The sequence below is a fragment of the Phyllopteryx taeniolatus genome, chromosome 21 (assembly GCF_024500385.1).
Source record: "Phyllopteryx taeniolatus isolate TA_2022b chromosome 21, UOR_Ptae_1.2, whole genome shotgun sequence".
NCBI lineage: Eukaryota > Metazoa > Chordata > Actinopteri > Syngnathiformes > Syngnathidae > Phyllopteryx > Phyllopteryx taeniolatus.
The window spans coordinates 3,324,329-3,342,188 of NC_084522.1; the positions used below are offsets into that span (position 1 = coordinate 3,324,329).

The 17,860-nt window shown below is 43.4% G+C and overlaps 1 protein-coding gene across 3 annotated transcripts in view; it reads right to left on the reverse strand.

Annotated features, from left to right (window-relative positions):
- Positions 1-688: 688 nt before the first annotated feature.
- The window catches only part of atxn1a (ataxin 1a), a 41,075-nt gene continuing 23,903 nt past the window's right edge, over positions 689-17,860 (reverse strand). Inside the window, exons 1-4 of one of the 3 annotated variants that reach the window (XM_061759691.1) lie at positions 11,493-11,639; positions 9,057-9,143; positions 7,257-8,971; positions 689-6,952 (exon numbers count right to left, since the gene is read on the reverse strand). In XM_061759691.1, the coding sequence (XP_061615675.1) occupies positions 6,413-6,952; positions 7,257-8,867 (2,151 nt within the window). In that variant the 5' untranslated portion in view covers positions 8,868-8,971; positions 9,057-9,143; positions 11,493-11,639 and the 3' untranslated portion in view covers positions 689-6,412. Of the gene's footprint in view, positions 6,953-7,256; positions 9,144-11,492; positions 11,640-17,860 lie in introns of those variants that run through there. The other 2 variants (XM_061759690.1, XM_061759689.1) reach the window with 2 other exon arrangements.

Below are 17,860 nucleotides of genomic sequence, written 5' to 3' on the forward strand. Positions count from 1 at the left end.
TCTTTTTTAAGAAAAAAACTTTGTCATTTATTAGGAAAAAAAGTTGCCTGTCTTCTGCAAAAGGTTGAACATTCATAAGAGAATTATTATTTTTTTTTAGAATTGTTGTACAGTGTATTTGGCCCAAAAAGTAGCATATTTATGTTAGAATTTAAAAAATATATTTGATATTTTTATTTTTAGCTTTTTCACAAGAAATATTTTTTGATGATTTAGAGAAAAAGCATTGTATATTTCCAACCCCAAAGGTTTAATATTTAAGGACAAAGCATTTTTTGAGGATTTTTTAAAACATATTTTTGAGGGGAAAATTTACACTTTAATAAAAATTGTAGTAATTCTGTGACAATAGACTTTTGAGAATAACTTTTTTTTTTTTTGTATCTTTTCAATGACATGCTGTATATTAAGAAAAAAGTAGTAAATCCCAGGGAAAAAAAAATCTACCTTATGAAACTAACATTTTCATATTCCCCCCATTCCCAAAAAATTTTTTTTCCTATTTATTATTTTTGGCTAATACAAATACTATTTGAAACTAATCAAAAATTCCTCTATTTATATGTGAAATTTGGATCGACACGCCTTTCATCCTGCTTTTCGTTTCTTTTTTTTCCAACAATGAGTATGTGACAGACAAGTAGCCCACACACACACACACACACACACACACACACACACACACACAAAAAACACAAAAGTGCAGGTTTATTACCGATATGTCAAGATTTCATTTTGTTTTGTTTTTTCAAAGAGGTGCACTTGTACACATACGTCAAATACGTACAGCCACAAGCTTTCTCCATGGCTGGAGAAGAAGAAGAAGAAGAAGAAGAAGAAGGAGAGGAGGAGGAGGAGGAGGAAGGGTGAAGAGATGCTGAGTACAAGCGAGTACAAACTGGGAATCACTGCCCGGCCCCCGCAGGCCACATTGTCCTCTGCAAGCCGCCGTCAAGTTCAGTTCCTCGGAGTGCAAAGACGGTGAAGGAGGGCAGACAATCCCAGATTATCTCCAGCATCATACATACTGCATCATCATCATCATCATCATTGTTAATCATATTAAATTAGTTCTCATTAATTTACACATTTTACACAAGCCAAACAGCCCACCTTGGAAATTGATTACAAGTTTTAAAGTGGGTCTACACTTGTTTATTTATCTTTTTTTTTTTAATTATTTTATTTCCTTTCTGCCTGAGTTGGTTATCCAGCGCTATGGACAAACAATTAAAATAAACTAAAATAAAAATATCTTGATTAAATTTTAAAACACAACAAAAGTGCCAACGAACTGTTTTATCCTTTTCCATAGTTTCTCATCCAAAAAGCTCAAACATTCTTTTTTTTTTTTTTTTTTTTAAATCGTCAAGTTGTGCAAGAAAAATGACAGAGCGAAAAGTGATCCTCCGCATTGAGGACGCTTGTCGTAAAAAAAATTCACACTGGACATTCTGGTAGTTTCCTCGCGGATGACGGTACGACACGAGCGCGACATACAAACACACGACCAAATCGTAGAAAACAATGTGAGGACGGCGACGTGGGTATGCGCCGCCCGCCTGCGTGGCACCTCGGCCCGTTGGACCCCAAACAACACGCCCTCAGATCATGTGCAAGATAAAACAAATGCAAAAAATACGAAAAATGTCGCCCAGGTTTTGTCAAAAGAAGTTAGCGGGTCCAGGATGGCGGATGCTACGCTAGGCAATGCGGAAGAACAAAAAGAAAAGAAATTAAATGACATTTTCTGCCTTTTTGTCTTCTCTTCCCCAATTTTTCCAATGCTAGACTGTGCAAAATAGTCAAACAAAATTGTCTTTTTGTTTGCTAAAATGTTCGGCCTTTTTTCTTCTCTTTCCCCAAGCCCCACCCGATCAAAAGTGGGTGCACTTTTGTCATTCACGTGACAGAAGGTGGCGGTCCAAGATGATTGTTGCTATGCTAAACAATGTGTTAATGTGCAAAATATCGATTTTTTATTTTTTTATTTATTCGTTTATATTTATTGTCTGTTTTATTTCCCCCCCCCCCCCCTCCCCCCAATCAATTAAAAGTCTCCCACGTCTGCCATTCATGTGAGAGAAGGTTGTGGTCCTCACGCCAGGTGCTTTGCTTTACTATGTGCACAAAAACAACAACAAAAACCCCAGAAAATCTCAAATTCAAATGAGTTTTATGTTTAAATTAGTTTGTTTTTTTAATTTTTCAATTTTTAAATTTTTTCTTTTATCAACAGTCACCCGTTTTTGTCATTCTTTTGAGAGAACTTAGTGGCCCAAAATGGCAGGTGCTACACCACGTAATAAAAAATAAAATCTTAAGATAATTAACACTTTAAAAAATATTTTAAAAATATTTTTTTTCCATCAATAGTGACCCACTTTTCTTATCTTTTGGACAGATAATAGCGGTCAAAGATGGCAGGTGTGTTACACCAATGTGCAAAAAAAAACAAAAAACATTAAGAGCATTTGAAATGCAAAAAAAAATTAAAATTAAAAAAATAAGTATTTTGATTTAAATTGTAATTTTTTTGTCCAACAACTCACTTTTTGTCATTGGTTGGATAGAAGGTAGCAATTCAAGATAATGGTGTGTTACGCCAATGTCCAAAGACAAACAAACTTTACTTTCTCTTTTTTCTTTCATTTTTTTTCTTCTCTTTTTTTTCCCCAGTCGCCCATTTTTGTGTTTTGTTATTCATCGAAGAGAAGTTAGCAGTCCAAGATGGCGGCTGCCACCCAAGCCAGGATTCCAAAGTGCTGAAACGTCATCAAGTCTTTAAAAACCTCTACTCACGTGCATCATCTGTTGTTTTCAAGGACTTTGTTTATTTTAAAAAATACTATATATATATATATATATATATATATATATATATATATATATATATATATATATATATATATTTGGTCCCCACTGTGGCAATGACATTTGTCTTTATGAACCTTGAGCAAGGTTTGTCCATTCACAAGAAGGCCGCCCGCCGGCAAAGAAACGGGAACACGCGCAAGCTAGCGGTTAGCACGATGACACATCGACTTGGCACACAAGACGGCGAAGAAAAAGGAGAACGTGAGTTATTCTCATATTGCACATGACAGAACATTGATTCGGCGTCAAAGCAGAACCCCCGTCCCCTATCGCTCGCTCAGAAACAGTCAACTCCCTTCGGGATGTAAGTTTAAAACAAAAAAACAAAAACAAAAAAACAAAAAAAATGAAATTAGGCGGGAAGCAAGCGGTCTGGGAAAGCGGTGGCGTAGCGAGGGTTGTGCAGGTTACAACCCCCCCCCCCCCCCCCCACTTAACGATCCCCTTGTTAGTTGCCTGCTGGTTGACCCCTACATGATTACCTCAGTCTCCCCCAGAAAGTCCTAGATCATCCCCTAGTTGGCCCCCAGGTGCCCTCTGGTTGCCCATAGGTTGGGCCCAGGACGCCACGACGACTTCTCCTGAGAAATGTTCCCACCCCCAAAAACTCATCGCCTGGGGGGACCTGCCCGCTGCCCCCCCGCTACGCCACTGCAGCAAAGGTAGCTAACGGTTATTGAGGATGAAAGAGTGTCGCCCTCTGCAGAAAAGAGCAGGAGGCCGTCTTGCCAGGTGCAAGACTCTGGCGGGAAGTTTGTGGGGGTTGCGTTGACTTACTGCATATATACGAGGACAGATCCCTGAATACGACGATGCGTTCAGGTGCTCCTGAAAGATTATTTTTTTTTTTTTTCTCGTGAGGGTTTTGGTTGCTGGAGGATCACCAATGAAATGTTTATTGCCAACTACTCCAGTGGAATGATTCCGTGTGTGTGTGTGTGTGCGTACATAAAATACACTCATACACGAGCAAAGTGCATGATATTGCTTTCTTAAGTAACCATAGTAACGCAAGCATAACTTGGCTTTGGCTCCGTTAGTTACTTTGTGTGTGTTTTGAACCTGAAGAAGAGGAAAGGTTTTAGAGGTTCCAAGAGGCTGATTAGTTGGATTAGATGTTCCAGTGGGGACATTTGAAAACAAAATAAAAAGTTGGCATACACGCTCAATACATACAAGGCATCCACATGACTTCCACTTGTGATTGTGAAGATTCAGTTGAAAACAAAGTGGAACCCTGTTGTTTTTTATTGTTAAAAAAATAAAGCATCTTTAGAATCTAATATGTATGCACTGCGCATCCACCAAGCACATCATCATCAACATCATCATCATCATCATCATCATCATCATCACCCACTCAGCATCCACCTGTGCACCCGCTGTCACCACTGCCAGCTTGTTTACTCAACAAGCATAAAAACCAAACGCCGAAAGTGGAGCAAGGCAGGTTGCCATTGAGGACATCCCCCTGGTGCCCCATATGTACCCCTGGGGTCACCCCCCAGGTGGTTCCCTGGATTTTTCTCTAACTTGCCCCTAAGTAGTTCCTTGGTTATACAAAAAAGGACCTCTCGGTCATATTGGCCTCTAGGTGGCCTCCTATGTTGGCCCCAGTAATTCCCCCACGTTTCCCCAAGGATACCTTCAGGGTTACCCCAGGATAGCCCCCGGAGTCACTCCCAGGTTCCCTGACGAAACAAGCCCAAAAATAAGAGCAAAACTTGGGCCGAAACAGGGAGCAGGTGAGGACATTACCCAGGTTGCCCCCCAATAACACCTGCATAGGGCCTAGGTTGCCCCTAAGTACCGCCTAGTTCTCTCCCATGTTGCGCCCTCGGTCTCCCCCTAAGTCACCCCCGGTTTACCCCAAGATCACTCACTAAGTATTCCTAGATTGTCGAAAGTTGCCCCCTTGGTTGCACCCTAGTTTGGCCCGAGGTTGCCCCAGAGTCACTCCCAGGTGCACGTCACATCCTTCCTGACTACCAGCTTATTGACTGAACAAGCCCCAAAAGTGGGAGCGAGACAGGGGGCCCACAAGTCGCACCCAACATTGCCACCAGATATCCTCCGAGGTGGGGCCAAAGGACCCTTGGGCACTTGTACGTTGCCCCTTGGTAGCTCTTGGGTCGCTCACAAGTCGCCACATGGGTTGCACATATGTCGCCCCCCCCGACTCGGAAAACTTGTAAGTCAAGGTATCGCTGTATAAATAGACCAACAGTAAATGATTAAGAAATTTGGGGCTCATCCAGTGTTTCGTTTTTTCTGGTGGTCTCGTCTGAAAAACAGGGTCCGCCAAAATCAAAACAAACAAAAACGACCTTCCTTCCTCCTGATGTGCAAACTGCAAGATTCTCTTTGAAGATTCCAAAGTGGGAACACTGGACATTGTCTTTCTCGCTTTCGCTCGCTATACATATATATATTTATATTTATGAAGTGAGTGTATTATTTGTCTATACACAGTATACTGTACATAAAGTCATACACAAACACACCACATAGCACTGTGCAACTGTACTGTTCAACAACGAGTGTGTATGACGTTGAAAAAGCAGTCCGCCGGGGGACAAAACGCACCAAAACAGAAGCGTCTCCATACACCCGCACTACAAATACAGTACATACGTCGAATTAGAGGGATGGCCTCGACTGTTTTGTGTTGATTTGTGTGTGTGTGTGTGTGCAGACAGACATTTTGCACACAAATTCAAAGACACCCTTCAAAACTCGCTCCGCCACGAGCTTTTCGTCATCAACATTTCTCACCACTTACATTTCTTTCTCCTTTGAGGCACATCGGCGGGTCCCAAAACAAAAAAAAACAAAAAAAACAACCCCCCCCCCCCCCCACTTCGTTCGCCAAAAGTGCTGCTGCTGCTACTTGTTACACCCCCCCCCCCCCCCCCCAACAAACATACAGTACTGCGTTTAAAAATAACTAAAAGCCAAAATCCTCTCAGACAGCCTCTCTTCCAATCTCGTTACAAAAATATAAAGTCAAATTTTATCACCAAACACGAACATTCGCCAACCCCAGTGTGTTTGCAGTAATACGAAGTTTTATATCTATTATCTATAAAACCAACACTGACCTGACACAGTTCCACCTACCACTTTTTATAACCCCTGATTCAGAATTGTTTGACAATCATTTAAAACTGGTGAAACACAAGAAGAAGAAGGATCAAAACTTGGCCGGAAGGCTAAAACGCTAAGCTAACGACGTGAAGAAGTCTTGTTCCCTCTCACTCTCTCACTCTCTCTCTCTCTCTGTCTCGCTCTCTCTCTCACGCAACAAGATTGCCAAGTCACGCTAACGTGCTACAAGCTAACGTGCGCCACACGAGACAGCACGCTTTTACCAGATCGTGTGAAAACCATCCAAAAAACTGCACAGATTGTTTGTGTCGGACTACATGACTTAATAATAAAGTGACAACATGTCTCTACAGTAGAGTATTCAAGATTTTAAAAAAGAACCGAAAGAAAGTGGGCATTCGTGGTTTTGCAAGGAATCCCGATGTCTTCACTTGCCAATATTCGACCTTCCCTCGATGGTGACTTTCACCTCGTGAGGGATGAAAGATGGTTTGGCCAAGGTCAAGGGCGGCTCCTCGGCTTTCTCCACTTTCCGACCCTCGGGGGCCGACCATCTGCGCTTTCTGCCGCCAACAGTAGGCTTCCCAGGGTCCTCTTTCAAAATGAATCCTCTTTCCCCGAACCCGAGATCCCCGTTTTCCAAAGCGGCGACGCTCCCCGGTGGACCGACGCCGTTCTCCCGCTCCCCGTGTCTGGAGCCACCTCCACTGGAGCTCTGGGGGACGCCGGAGACGGTCTTGGGGGCTCGGTGGGCTGGGGCTGAGGAAGTGGGGACTAGCTCCGCAGTGTGAGTCTTGGTCAGGGATCCGTTCTTCATGTTCTTGAGGGTGAGCGAAATACAAACGTCGCCCACAGAGAGCTTGGTGCAAGGCAGCTCCAGGAGTTGGGTGGTCCGGTCCGGGCAGCATGACGACCATCCCTGGCCGAAGACGAAGAAGGGATACTCCACCAAGACCTCTACGCTGACCTGAAAGGGTGGCAAAAGATCCCATACAGTAATATTTAATAGTATTTGATGTTCACTATTCACAAATTCACAATTTTTGGGTGAACCTATCTTCAACTATTTGTGTATTTTTGTGCTGTGTCTTCTTGTACTAAGTATTTTGTTCTGGTCCATGCGGGCCAGATACCAGCATACTGCCTGTCACTATGTCTGTTGTCTGACCTCTGACCACCTGTGCAAGTTATTTTGTTTTTCAAAGACTTATTTCACCTATTGTTTATGTCAGAATGAGTATTTTTTTTCCCAACAATACAAAGACCCCTACCTGTGAACGGTACTCGCCCACAGAGAACTGAACCACGGCAAAGTTGGGCGAGGCACGGCTCCCGTCGATGCGCTCCACCGTGGACGAGTCGATCTTCAGCTCGCTGCTGATCTCAGCGCTCTGGATGAAGTCCTCCGTCTTCAGCTCCTCCACGCGCTTCAGCTCACCATCCGCCAGCTGGATGATGGAGCCTTTGACGAAATACGCCGGCAGAGACGGGGGAGCCGCCGCCCCGCTCGACGGTGTAGCGGGCGCCACCGACGGAACCATGGGCAGGTGGAGCTGGGCTTGAACCACCGCACCCGAGGCGACCTGGTGGTATGAGCCGGCGTGATTGTCTGGAGTTTCTCCTCTGTAGGCCTGGGTGGACGACGTCGCCACCTGGGACGTGGGGGGCTCCAGGGTGGTCACACCACTTCCACTGACCGGGAGGATTACCGGCTGGGCTCCTGCGATGAGCACGTGTTGCTGTAGGCCGGTATGGTAGCTGATCGGTGCATGCTGGCTGCCGCTGGCCCCTGTTATGTAACCAATCACTGGAGACTGGGGGTAGATACTGGTGGGGGGGAGCCCCATGGCGTGGGGTTCCACTGTCGAATTGTGAGTCGTCTGAATAACAGTCTGTGGCGATAGGGGGCTGACAGCAGCTTTTAGATTGTCTACACTTAAGGGGGGCGGAAATGTAAAGGAGTGGTTGGCGGAGGGTGGGGTGCGGTTGACCGGCTTTCCCAGGAGGATACTGCCTTTCTCCAGGTGCGTCTTCCCAGGGCTGCCCCGGGATGGTGCCAGCTGGTGGTCGCCATGGCTGTTGGGCATGAGCATGACGGAGGTTCTCAGAGCCGAGGGGTCGTGAGCGTAGTCCGACGGGAGAACTAGCTGGCAGGCCTCGTAGGCGTCACGCGATTTGACCGCTTTCTCCGGCGTGGCACCAAACCTCCGGCTCAGCTCCAGTCCCCCGTTGTGAAGCTCTCTGGAGCCTGGGCCGCCCTCCTCTTTTCTGGTGGTTCCTCTATCTGTGTAGTGTGCACCCAGGGTCTGATGGTGGTGCAGGGAGGAGGTGGGCGGCGGAGGCATAGCGGAAGTGTACAGGATAGACGCTCGCTGTTGGTCATATTTGGAGGCTTGCGAGGAAGCAGAGTGTGTCTCCGGGTGCGACGACAACCTATGAGAGGAAGAAGAGGAGAGGGGTGGCGGCGGAGGAGGAGGCGGAAGAAGTTGAGGAGCAATGTAGCCGGCGTAAGGGGCGCTGTAAGGCGAAGCGATGAATTGTAGATTGGGCGGCAGTTGGGTGTAATGGACCGTTCCTCCCACATGGGTCTGGGAGAGGGGTGACGTGTAGACGGCAGGAAGGGACGAGACCAGCCTCATGGAGTCATACGTGGAGGAGAGGGATTTATAGTGGTGGCAGTCCGACTCGGCGGTGCTCCGATGGGCGCTCGCGGTGCTCCCGTTCCCGCCGGCCACCAGCCAGGCCACGTTCTCGGGGGGCTGAGACTCGGCGGCGGGAGGCGGTACGATCGGGGAACGGCTTTCTGACGGCAGCTTGCTGGGTGGGATCTCCCTCTTCTTTGGGGGCAGACATTCATTACTCCGTTCATGATTGGACTTCATCCTGATCCCTGCTCAAGTACGTTCTTGATCCTTGCTTTTCGGTGATCCCGCCTTCCTCTGGCTTTTGTTCTCACTTTCCACACTCCTTCTAATTGTTGTCTAACCTTAAGGGCGAAGGGACAAAGGGGGAGAAGGTTGGGTTTCCGGGGGCGACTCTACGGTGAGCCCGAGAGCGTCAGGACGTCACACCTGCTGCTGCCGCCAAAGACGACGTGGGGCCGACTGCCTCGTGCTTCATGTGGAATCATCGCCCTGCGAGCCTCCCGCCTCACGGTCCTGAAAGACAGGAAGTGAGCGTTATATTCACCTTTTTCACACCCACATTTAGTCGCCTGTGCCTTTCAGACAAAAATCACAGAAATCGACAGACATCGCCACATTCACACAGCCGTTGCGGCTTATCGCGTTCAGATGAGATGCCTGGCGATGTCTGAGATGGAAACATTTGCTTTCAACTCGAATCAGTTGAAAGCAAATGTTTCGAGTTGAAAGCAAAAACACACAAATGAGTCTGAAGAACACATGCCTATATAAGGACACAGGAAGTCTTGCCATTTTGGGGGTTTTGTCTGTAAACGGAGAATTTGGGATGCAGACCGTACCATTCGATTGTGCACTTGTACCTAATGTTGCGCCCTGTGCATGTGTCACCCGAGATGAGACTGAGGGCAAAGTGCAGCCAAGTGGAGACTGTGGAGTATAATGGTGCAAATACATGAGCTACATTAGAGAAAGAGAGAGTATTGCCTCACTGAAACGCGACACCCACATTCACTTGAAATGCTCCGTCACCTGAATCTTGCTGACTTGGCAGTGTGCGTGCGTGTGTGTGCGTGCGTGTGTGTGGTTATCAGATAACCTGTAATCCAAGCTGACTGTTCTCCATGTGCTTCACTTCCCTCCCACACGCATTCACAAATACAATGATCTTACCCAAGAGTGTCAAGTGCGTGTCTGTGTGTGTGTGTGTGTCTGTGAGAAAGAGAGGGGATGCAATGCAAGCCAACCATAAAGCAAAACCGCACACTCATGCACGACTACACTATTGTCCTTCTAAGGTCAAAACGCTCAAGATTGGGTGTGTGCACGTGTGTGTGTGTGTGTGTGAGAGTGTGAGAGAGAGAGAGAGAGAGAGAGAGAGAGAGACTATCCTCATATAAAAACACACACCTCTTTTCATTCCTCTGAGTCGTAAATTAGACAACCTAAATAAACTGGCCTAGTATCGTGCCCACTAGAATTGTTTAAACGAGTCAGCCTCCGAGGCCAGTTTTACTTAGCAAAGTGAAATTTGGTAGCCTTGTATATAATGAGCACAGCCACACAAAAAAGTCTCAAGAAGCTATGCCCGTAAACGCATAGGACGGCAGCCATTTTGGTTCGAAGCCGCCATTTTGAGGTCATTTTGGTGGAGTACCAGCCATGTTTCAAAGGCGGCCACATCCTGCGGATTTGAAAATAAAATTTGAGCTACATATACTAGACCATTGAGTGATGCTAGTTTTTGCCACTGGTCGTGGGTGGAGCATGACGACGGGGCTTAACGATTCGCCATAAAACACAAAACTAATACCGCAGATCCGTGGGATTTTTTTTTTCTTTAAAAAAATAATTTAACTAACCAAAACAGCAGCACCTACTGATGCACATTAACATTCCCAGAGCTCCCTGTGAGCCATTAGAGATCAAGGCCGGTTGGCTACGATGTGAAAAGACACAAGAAGTCTGCCATTTTGGTCCGAAGAGTCCATCTGGGCTCAGCATTTCCCTCTAGAACTCTTTTCAACACTACAACCCCCGAAGACAGTCTCGCTTAGCATCTTGAAATTTGGTCGGCATGTGTATCATGGGTAGACCCAGCAAAAAAGTCTCAAGAAGGCAAGCCTGAAAATACACATTTGTACACAGGAAGTCTGCTATTTTAGGTCGAAGCGGACACATTGGGATCATTTTGGCCTTCCTCGGGGGTCCTTCAAATAATTTTCTTTCCAATTGCTACCAGATTTGAACCACGTATACCAGATCATTTTTGGACATATTGTGTCATAATAATGCAATGGCACCTTTTTTTCCCCATGTAATTGAGTCCAGAGAACATTTATTGCTGATATCAACATGTATTGTTGTTGTTGTTTATTGTCTAGTTAAGAACACCAGAAATCAACCTATTTTCTTGCTATTGACACATATCAAGGATTTTGTTTTATTTAAGGTGACCAGATCAAATTGTATCTCTGGCGCTGACGAAAATATATAGACTTGATCTTGAACAGAGTCGGTAACAAATGTGAGAAAAACACAAGTTAGATGACTTGCACTTTTTTTGTGTGTGCGTGTTGTTTCTTAGCCTTCGGCAACACACTGAGAAGAGACGATTGAGAGGCACACTTGTGAGCGAGAAAGTAGGGCAGACGTAGTACGTGCGTACTAATTACACACACACACACACACGCACATAAACACGCACGCACGAGCACACAATGCACGCACGCACATACGAGTATAATGTGTCGGCAAGGCAAAAATGTCCTCATAATCAATAGTGGATAGCAAAATGTTGTGGCTACATAGAAAAACCAGAACACAAACACACACACACACACACACATACTAACGTGTACTCACTGTGAGTCGGCCCACTCTCGCTCCATTCCTCTGTCTCTTTACTCCTCTCACTATAAGAGTGGTCCTCTGTCGCTTCCTCTTACGCTACACACGCACACACACACACACACAAACCCATCCGAGTGAGGGCGAGTCAGCTCGGCTAAATCCTTACAGCGAGGCAGGAAACTCCCTCGCTATGAAACACACAGGTAATGTCCTTCTCACACACACACACACACACACACACACCTACTCACACGCACACAAACACACGAAAAGTGGTCGCACAAACTTGCACGCGCCCACGGGGAGGGAGTCCCGCATGCGGAGGGCCGAAGCCTATTACGCAGTGAGTCGAATGAGTGCCTGACACGCACACACACACACAGACACACTCACACACACGCACACATACACACGCGTGCACAATTTAAACGCACACTTGGCAAAATTTCCTAGCAAAGAAAAACGTCCTTGCAATAAAAAATGTGGGATGTCAAAGGTTGTGACACACACACATACAGGCATGCACGCACGCACGCACACACACCCATTCAAAAAGACGTACATATGCCAGCTGGCTGCGTGCCCGGGCAACGCTTACGAGCAGAGAAAGGCAGCGAGGGTGGAGATGTTTTGTGCAGTGGAGCGCTGCCGGCAGAGAAGATGTGCGCAAGCATCAGTTTTTTTTTTCCAGAAAACGACATCCTTGTTTTTCTTTACTAATTTACGAGACCAACTGTTGACCTATTAGTTTGACCGAGCCGCGTATTTCCATTTTATATCTAATTTGGGGGACCGGATATTGAAACTCATGCATAAATATATTTATAAATGTACGGTGAATAGTATGAAATATGTCGAGATGACGTAATTTAATAACAAAATGATTACATGACTGGGAGAAAGTGTGTGATCAAATTATAGTTGTTAATTTTAGTTACGTTTGCAAAATAGCAGCAAAAACTGCGTTTTTTTGTTTCTTTGTTTTGTTTGTTTTTTCATTTCACTTCCTCCTTCTAAAGCAGACGCTTGTGATTGGGTCTCTCCGGTCATGCGGCATTCTGTTGTCGTCTCAAACGTGACATGTTCAACAGGGTGACTTGTAATTGTATCCGAGTACATTTCCAAAGCAATCTTCCCGACACTGGAAATATGCATATAGAACATATATGAGGTCAAAAAGGTCATCGGATATCGACATATATTCATGGTTTGCATCTAATTAAGGGGACCAGATTTAAAAGGCATCCTTAATTTGTTGTGTGCAGCAGGCTTCAGCGTAGAGCGTCGATAACCACGCGCATCATTGCTTTTCATGTACTTAAAGAGACCAGAGGTCAACATGTATCGTTGGTATCGTCGGTTTGTATCGTTTGCGCACGCTACTATGCCACGCGGCGTGTAAACATTACGTAACCATGTCATCAGTGTGCACTCGCTGAACTGAACGTCGTTTACACTTTGAACACACCTCGCACTTTTTCTTTTTTTTTTCCTTTTGTGTGTGTGTGTGTGTGTTACTTTTGAAGCCATCTTTGCACAAACACTCCAGAGACCGCCAGGCGACAGGGGCTACTTGTACACGGCCCATTCACAAATAGACTACACACACACACACACAAATGAATGCGTGTGAGGATTTGGGAGGGGGTGGGAGGGATGGGCAAATAAACTCCTCTATTGCTGCGTAATCCCACAGAATATACACACACACACAGACACGCGCGCGAACATGAACAAAAGCAGCCGTCACACGCAGGCAAAAGTCCAACACAATAATATTGGCGTGTGTTTTTTTTCAGTGTGTGCATGCGCCTCCTCAACATATGATTACACAACTCGCCCTTTCATGTCATTATTATGACTGAAGTGCTGAATAAATAAAGCTGCGTTGATTCCGCAACAAACTGGTGACTTTGACGCAAGGGAAGGAGAGTTGAAATTGTGGCAAGCGCACACTCATGACACAACTGGATGACGCATGTTGCTCGCTCGCTTCAATATTTTTGTCTGATATTTCTGTATTTTCCACGATTGTTTGCTATTTTTCATTTGTTGTTTTATGTATTTTGTGTCTAATACTTTGTATTATTTTGTCATAGTTCATTGTATTTATTTAGTATTTGATGAATAATTTCGATATAATGTATTTTTCAAAATAAATGTGTCACTTTTTATATTTTCCACTGATATATTTGTCATGTTTTTATTGTTATCCAACATTTTTTTTTTAACTTTTTTTTTTGTCTAATATTCATGTCTTGTTGATTGATGATTTGTTTATTGAGTGTTTTTTTTTTTTTTTTTAGTTTTCCTCATACTTCTAGTATTTAAGTATTTTTATCTCATTATTTTTAATTCAACTTTGTATTATTTTGTTGTATGGCAATGGATTTTACTGTACAGCTGTGACAATTAATTCCATAATAAAATAAAACAAAGAATGTACATATGTATGAAAATGAAAAATGACCACTGTTTTGTGGACTGTTCTGTTATTGCACCCCTTTTTATGTTCACAATTGAATTCTTATTTGTAAACAGCAAACTCGATGCTCCCTCCCATGTCACGATGGCGGCAAAATGGCACCCAAAAAAAAATAAAAAAATGCAGCTGTTGTATCGAACGGCGCGTTCGGCGTGGACAAACAAGGCCGCAAATGCAACGACGGACGCAGGCGTCCTGGCGCCGCACAATAGCGTGTCCACGTGAGTGTTCTGCATACCGCGCTCTCAAGTGGATGTAGACAAACACGATGAATCGGCGGCGCGCGACGACAAATTGAGCAATTTCCTCGCCGGCATCACGCCGCAACAACAGCGATGGCAAAATAGTCCGAAAAATTCAATAAGGAAACAAACAAACTTGTGAATCTTGGATGGCATTAATGTCATTAAGAATATCTGATATCAACAATATGTATCCATTTTTTTTATGTAATTAGGACATCTGATATCGACATGTATCGTTATTTTTGTAATTAAGGAGATCTGATATCTACGTCTTTTTTATCTTGAAATTGACATACTTTTTTTTTTTTTTTTTTATGTAATAAAGGACACCCGGGATACTTATGTGTCTTTAATATTCCAATAAGGAGACTTGATATCCACATCGATCATTGATTGTATTTATTTATTTATATATATATATATATATATATATATATATATATATATATATATATATATATATATATAATCAAGACCGGGTATCAACATGTATCACTTTTTAATAAATGATTCAGAGTAGAGTAGATATCAAATTGTTGTGCGGATATCAATATGTACCGTTGAAATTTGTAGTATTTTAGGAGAACAGACTTCGACACGTATCGTTGGTATAAACACACATCATTAGATTTGATCCGATATCGATACGTATCGTTGTTGATATCATTGTTTTTATCTAATTATTTAGACAAAATTTCAACATGTATCTTAGTTTTTTTTTTTTTTTTTTTTTTTTTGGCTATACATTATGGATCTCAGGTATCCACATGAATCTTTTTTTTTTTTTTTAACTAATTATAATGAAAGCGCTCAGACATCGACATGTACGTCAACATGGAAGCCGGAAACTAGCCACCGTGCTAAGTCCCCACAAAGTGACACAAGCGGGCTGGTGTGTCATCGTCGCCGTCGTTGTTGTCGTTGTTTTTTGTGTGTATTTCCACACAACACCCGCAATGCCAAGAGCACTTTTCTCATCCACGGGGGGAGCCAAGACATCCCAGAGCAGCCAAGAATAGCACCAACTCTCACACACACACACACACACACACACACAGACACACACTCATAGCGCTGACAGTGAGCATGTCTTCCAAACACAAAACGAGCCTACGAAGAGCGCAAATGTTTGTTTTCATTGAAGTGTTTTTCAGTGCCCGGGGAGGAAAATGAGCAGATTTTATGATTGCGTTCCACTCTCCATCATCGTAACGACGACTTGGGAGTGCGCCCTTCCTGTTGTTTGCGTTCGCGTGATGGATGCCGTGCGGAAAAAACAACAGCCGTTCCACAACAGAATAATAACAATAAAAACAAATGGAGGTAAATGCGCGTCAACCGTTCCCAAAACTAACATCAGAGCTTCTGAAATTTAATGACGATGTTTTCATTTCGAATGTTTACTTTGCGCAGCGACTTAATTAGATTTTTAAAAAGAATATTCGTTGATACCAAAGATACATGTCGATACCTGATCTCCTTGAATAATATAAAATTATCAACGATATTGTTTGACATCTGGTCTTAATTAGATTAAAAAAAAAAAAAAAAAAGATGGTTTCAGCCATAAAGTTTCATTTTGAAAAAGTTGCTAAAACTTAACGGTCGCTCACCTCCCCCCCCCCCCCCCCGGTTGGTCAGCAGGTGGTACAGCCCATGGAGAAGCTGTCCCAGATGCTATCCCACAATGCAGTGTGTTGACGCCTCGCTGGATGAAGAAGAAAAGCGTGACTTTATTGGCGGAAAGTACGCGTAGTAGGACTTTATATGGCAGCAATTTGGAGCTCCGGCGTGACCATCATGGATCATTTCACACATGCAAGATGCGTCAGCTCAACATTTTGGCAAAGTGAGCGGAGAAAACACACGATGGGATTTACGCATACTTCCCAGATGAAAGCGTTTAACATCCAATAAGACGTCAAGATGCATAGTCTATGCTGCTACAAAAGTGCCCAATGTTTTCATTGTATTTTCGGCAAATATTTTTGTACTTCAGTCAAATTATTTGTGTTATTTTTTTATTTTATTGTAATTTTTTTAATATTTGTTTTGTCCAGTAGTTTGTCTTTTCAAACTAATGTGTATTGTTCATCGACTACTTTGAATCTGATATTTTTGTCTAATTTTCCAATATTTTTGTATAATATTTCTTGGGTAAAATTTTGGCAAATTTGTTAGGATATTTTGACCAACATATTTAATTTTTTTTTTAAATATGTAGGAAATGTTGTATCTAACACTTGCATATATTCCATCATTTTTTGTTGTTGTTGAGTATTTTATTATTTTTGTTTCATATTTTTTTGTATGTTCTAACTTTTTTTGTTGTTTTGTTGTAATACCTTTGTATTTTTCATCTAATATTTTGTCTTTTTTTCCAATGATTTTGTATTGTTTTATAACATTTGGCCATGATTTGAAATTTTTTTAAATTTCTTTTTATTTTATTCAAATATTTTTGTGCTTTTTAAAAAAAAAATAATAAATTGTGACAAAATGTGTCACGTCGTCATCTGGTATTAGTGGGTTTTTGTTTTTTTTCTAATATTTTGGATGTAATACTGTTTTTCTAATACTAGTTTTCTTGGCGATGTATTTTTCATGTAATATTTATGAATGTTTGTGTATTTTTGTGTATTTATCATGTAAATATATATATATATATATATATATATATATATAATATTTTTACAATTGTCTAACATTTTTCCTTCTCAATATTTGTATAGTTTCCTCATAATTGCGCATGTTTACGTGCGATATATATTTAGGATAGAGTGTGGAATGAGGGAATGAGCGCGTGAAAGTGTAGAGGACGCGACGGGTGGTGGCGGTGGCCGGACAGATGGAGCGAACGAGAGCGAAAGACAAAGCAGAGAAAAAGAGAGAGAGATGGAGAGAGAGAGAGAGAGAGAGAGAAACAGATGGTGGCAGAGAAGAGGCAGAGAGAAGCTCACTGGGAGGACAACACTCAGTCAGCCGGCGAGACGCAGCAGGGGGGGAGAAAGAAAGGACGGATGAATGAAAAAAAGTGGAAAAAAGGAAGGAGAAAGGGGGGAGAGAGAGAGAGAGAGAGAGAGAGAGAGAGGGGGGGGGGGGGGGGAGAGGGAGGATGCGGAATGAAAAATGTTATTCCAAAACTGTGCGAGGAAATGAGAACAGATTTCTCGCGAGGCGTCAGCACAGGCTAGGGGAAAAGAAAGGTCACTGAACGCAGCACCGAAAAACATATTGTACATGTTCATTGTGAAATGTCAAACTTTGGACGAGGCAGGAAGAGAAAGATTTCTCACATATGGAATGTGGTCACTGAACGCACCGCCAGAACACATTTTGTACGTGGGATCGTTTGTACTCATGTTGCCTTCAATAAAAATGGGAATTTTCGAACCTTAGATTTGGGGGCGAGAGGACGGAAAAAAAAGATGTCTCGGATATGGAAAAGGTCCCCGAACGCACCACTCAAACACATCCTGTACATGAGGCGTGACAATGGAGATTGCAGTCACGTATGTTGCCATCATGAAAACTGGGAAACTTCGTTATCGTGCGGTCTCACGATGAAATGCTTTGCAGGCTGACGTCGTGTCTGACAGCTGTTTGCTTGGCGCACGTAGCGCAAGCGTATGTGTGTGTGTGTACGCGCG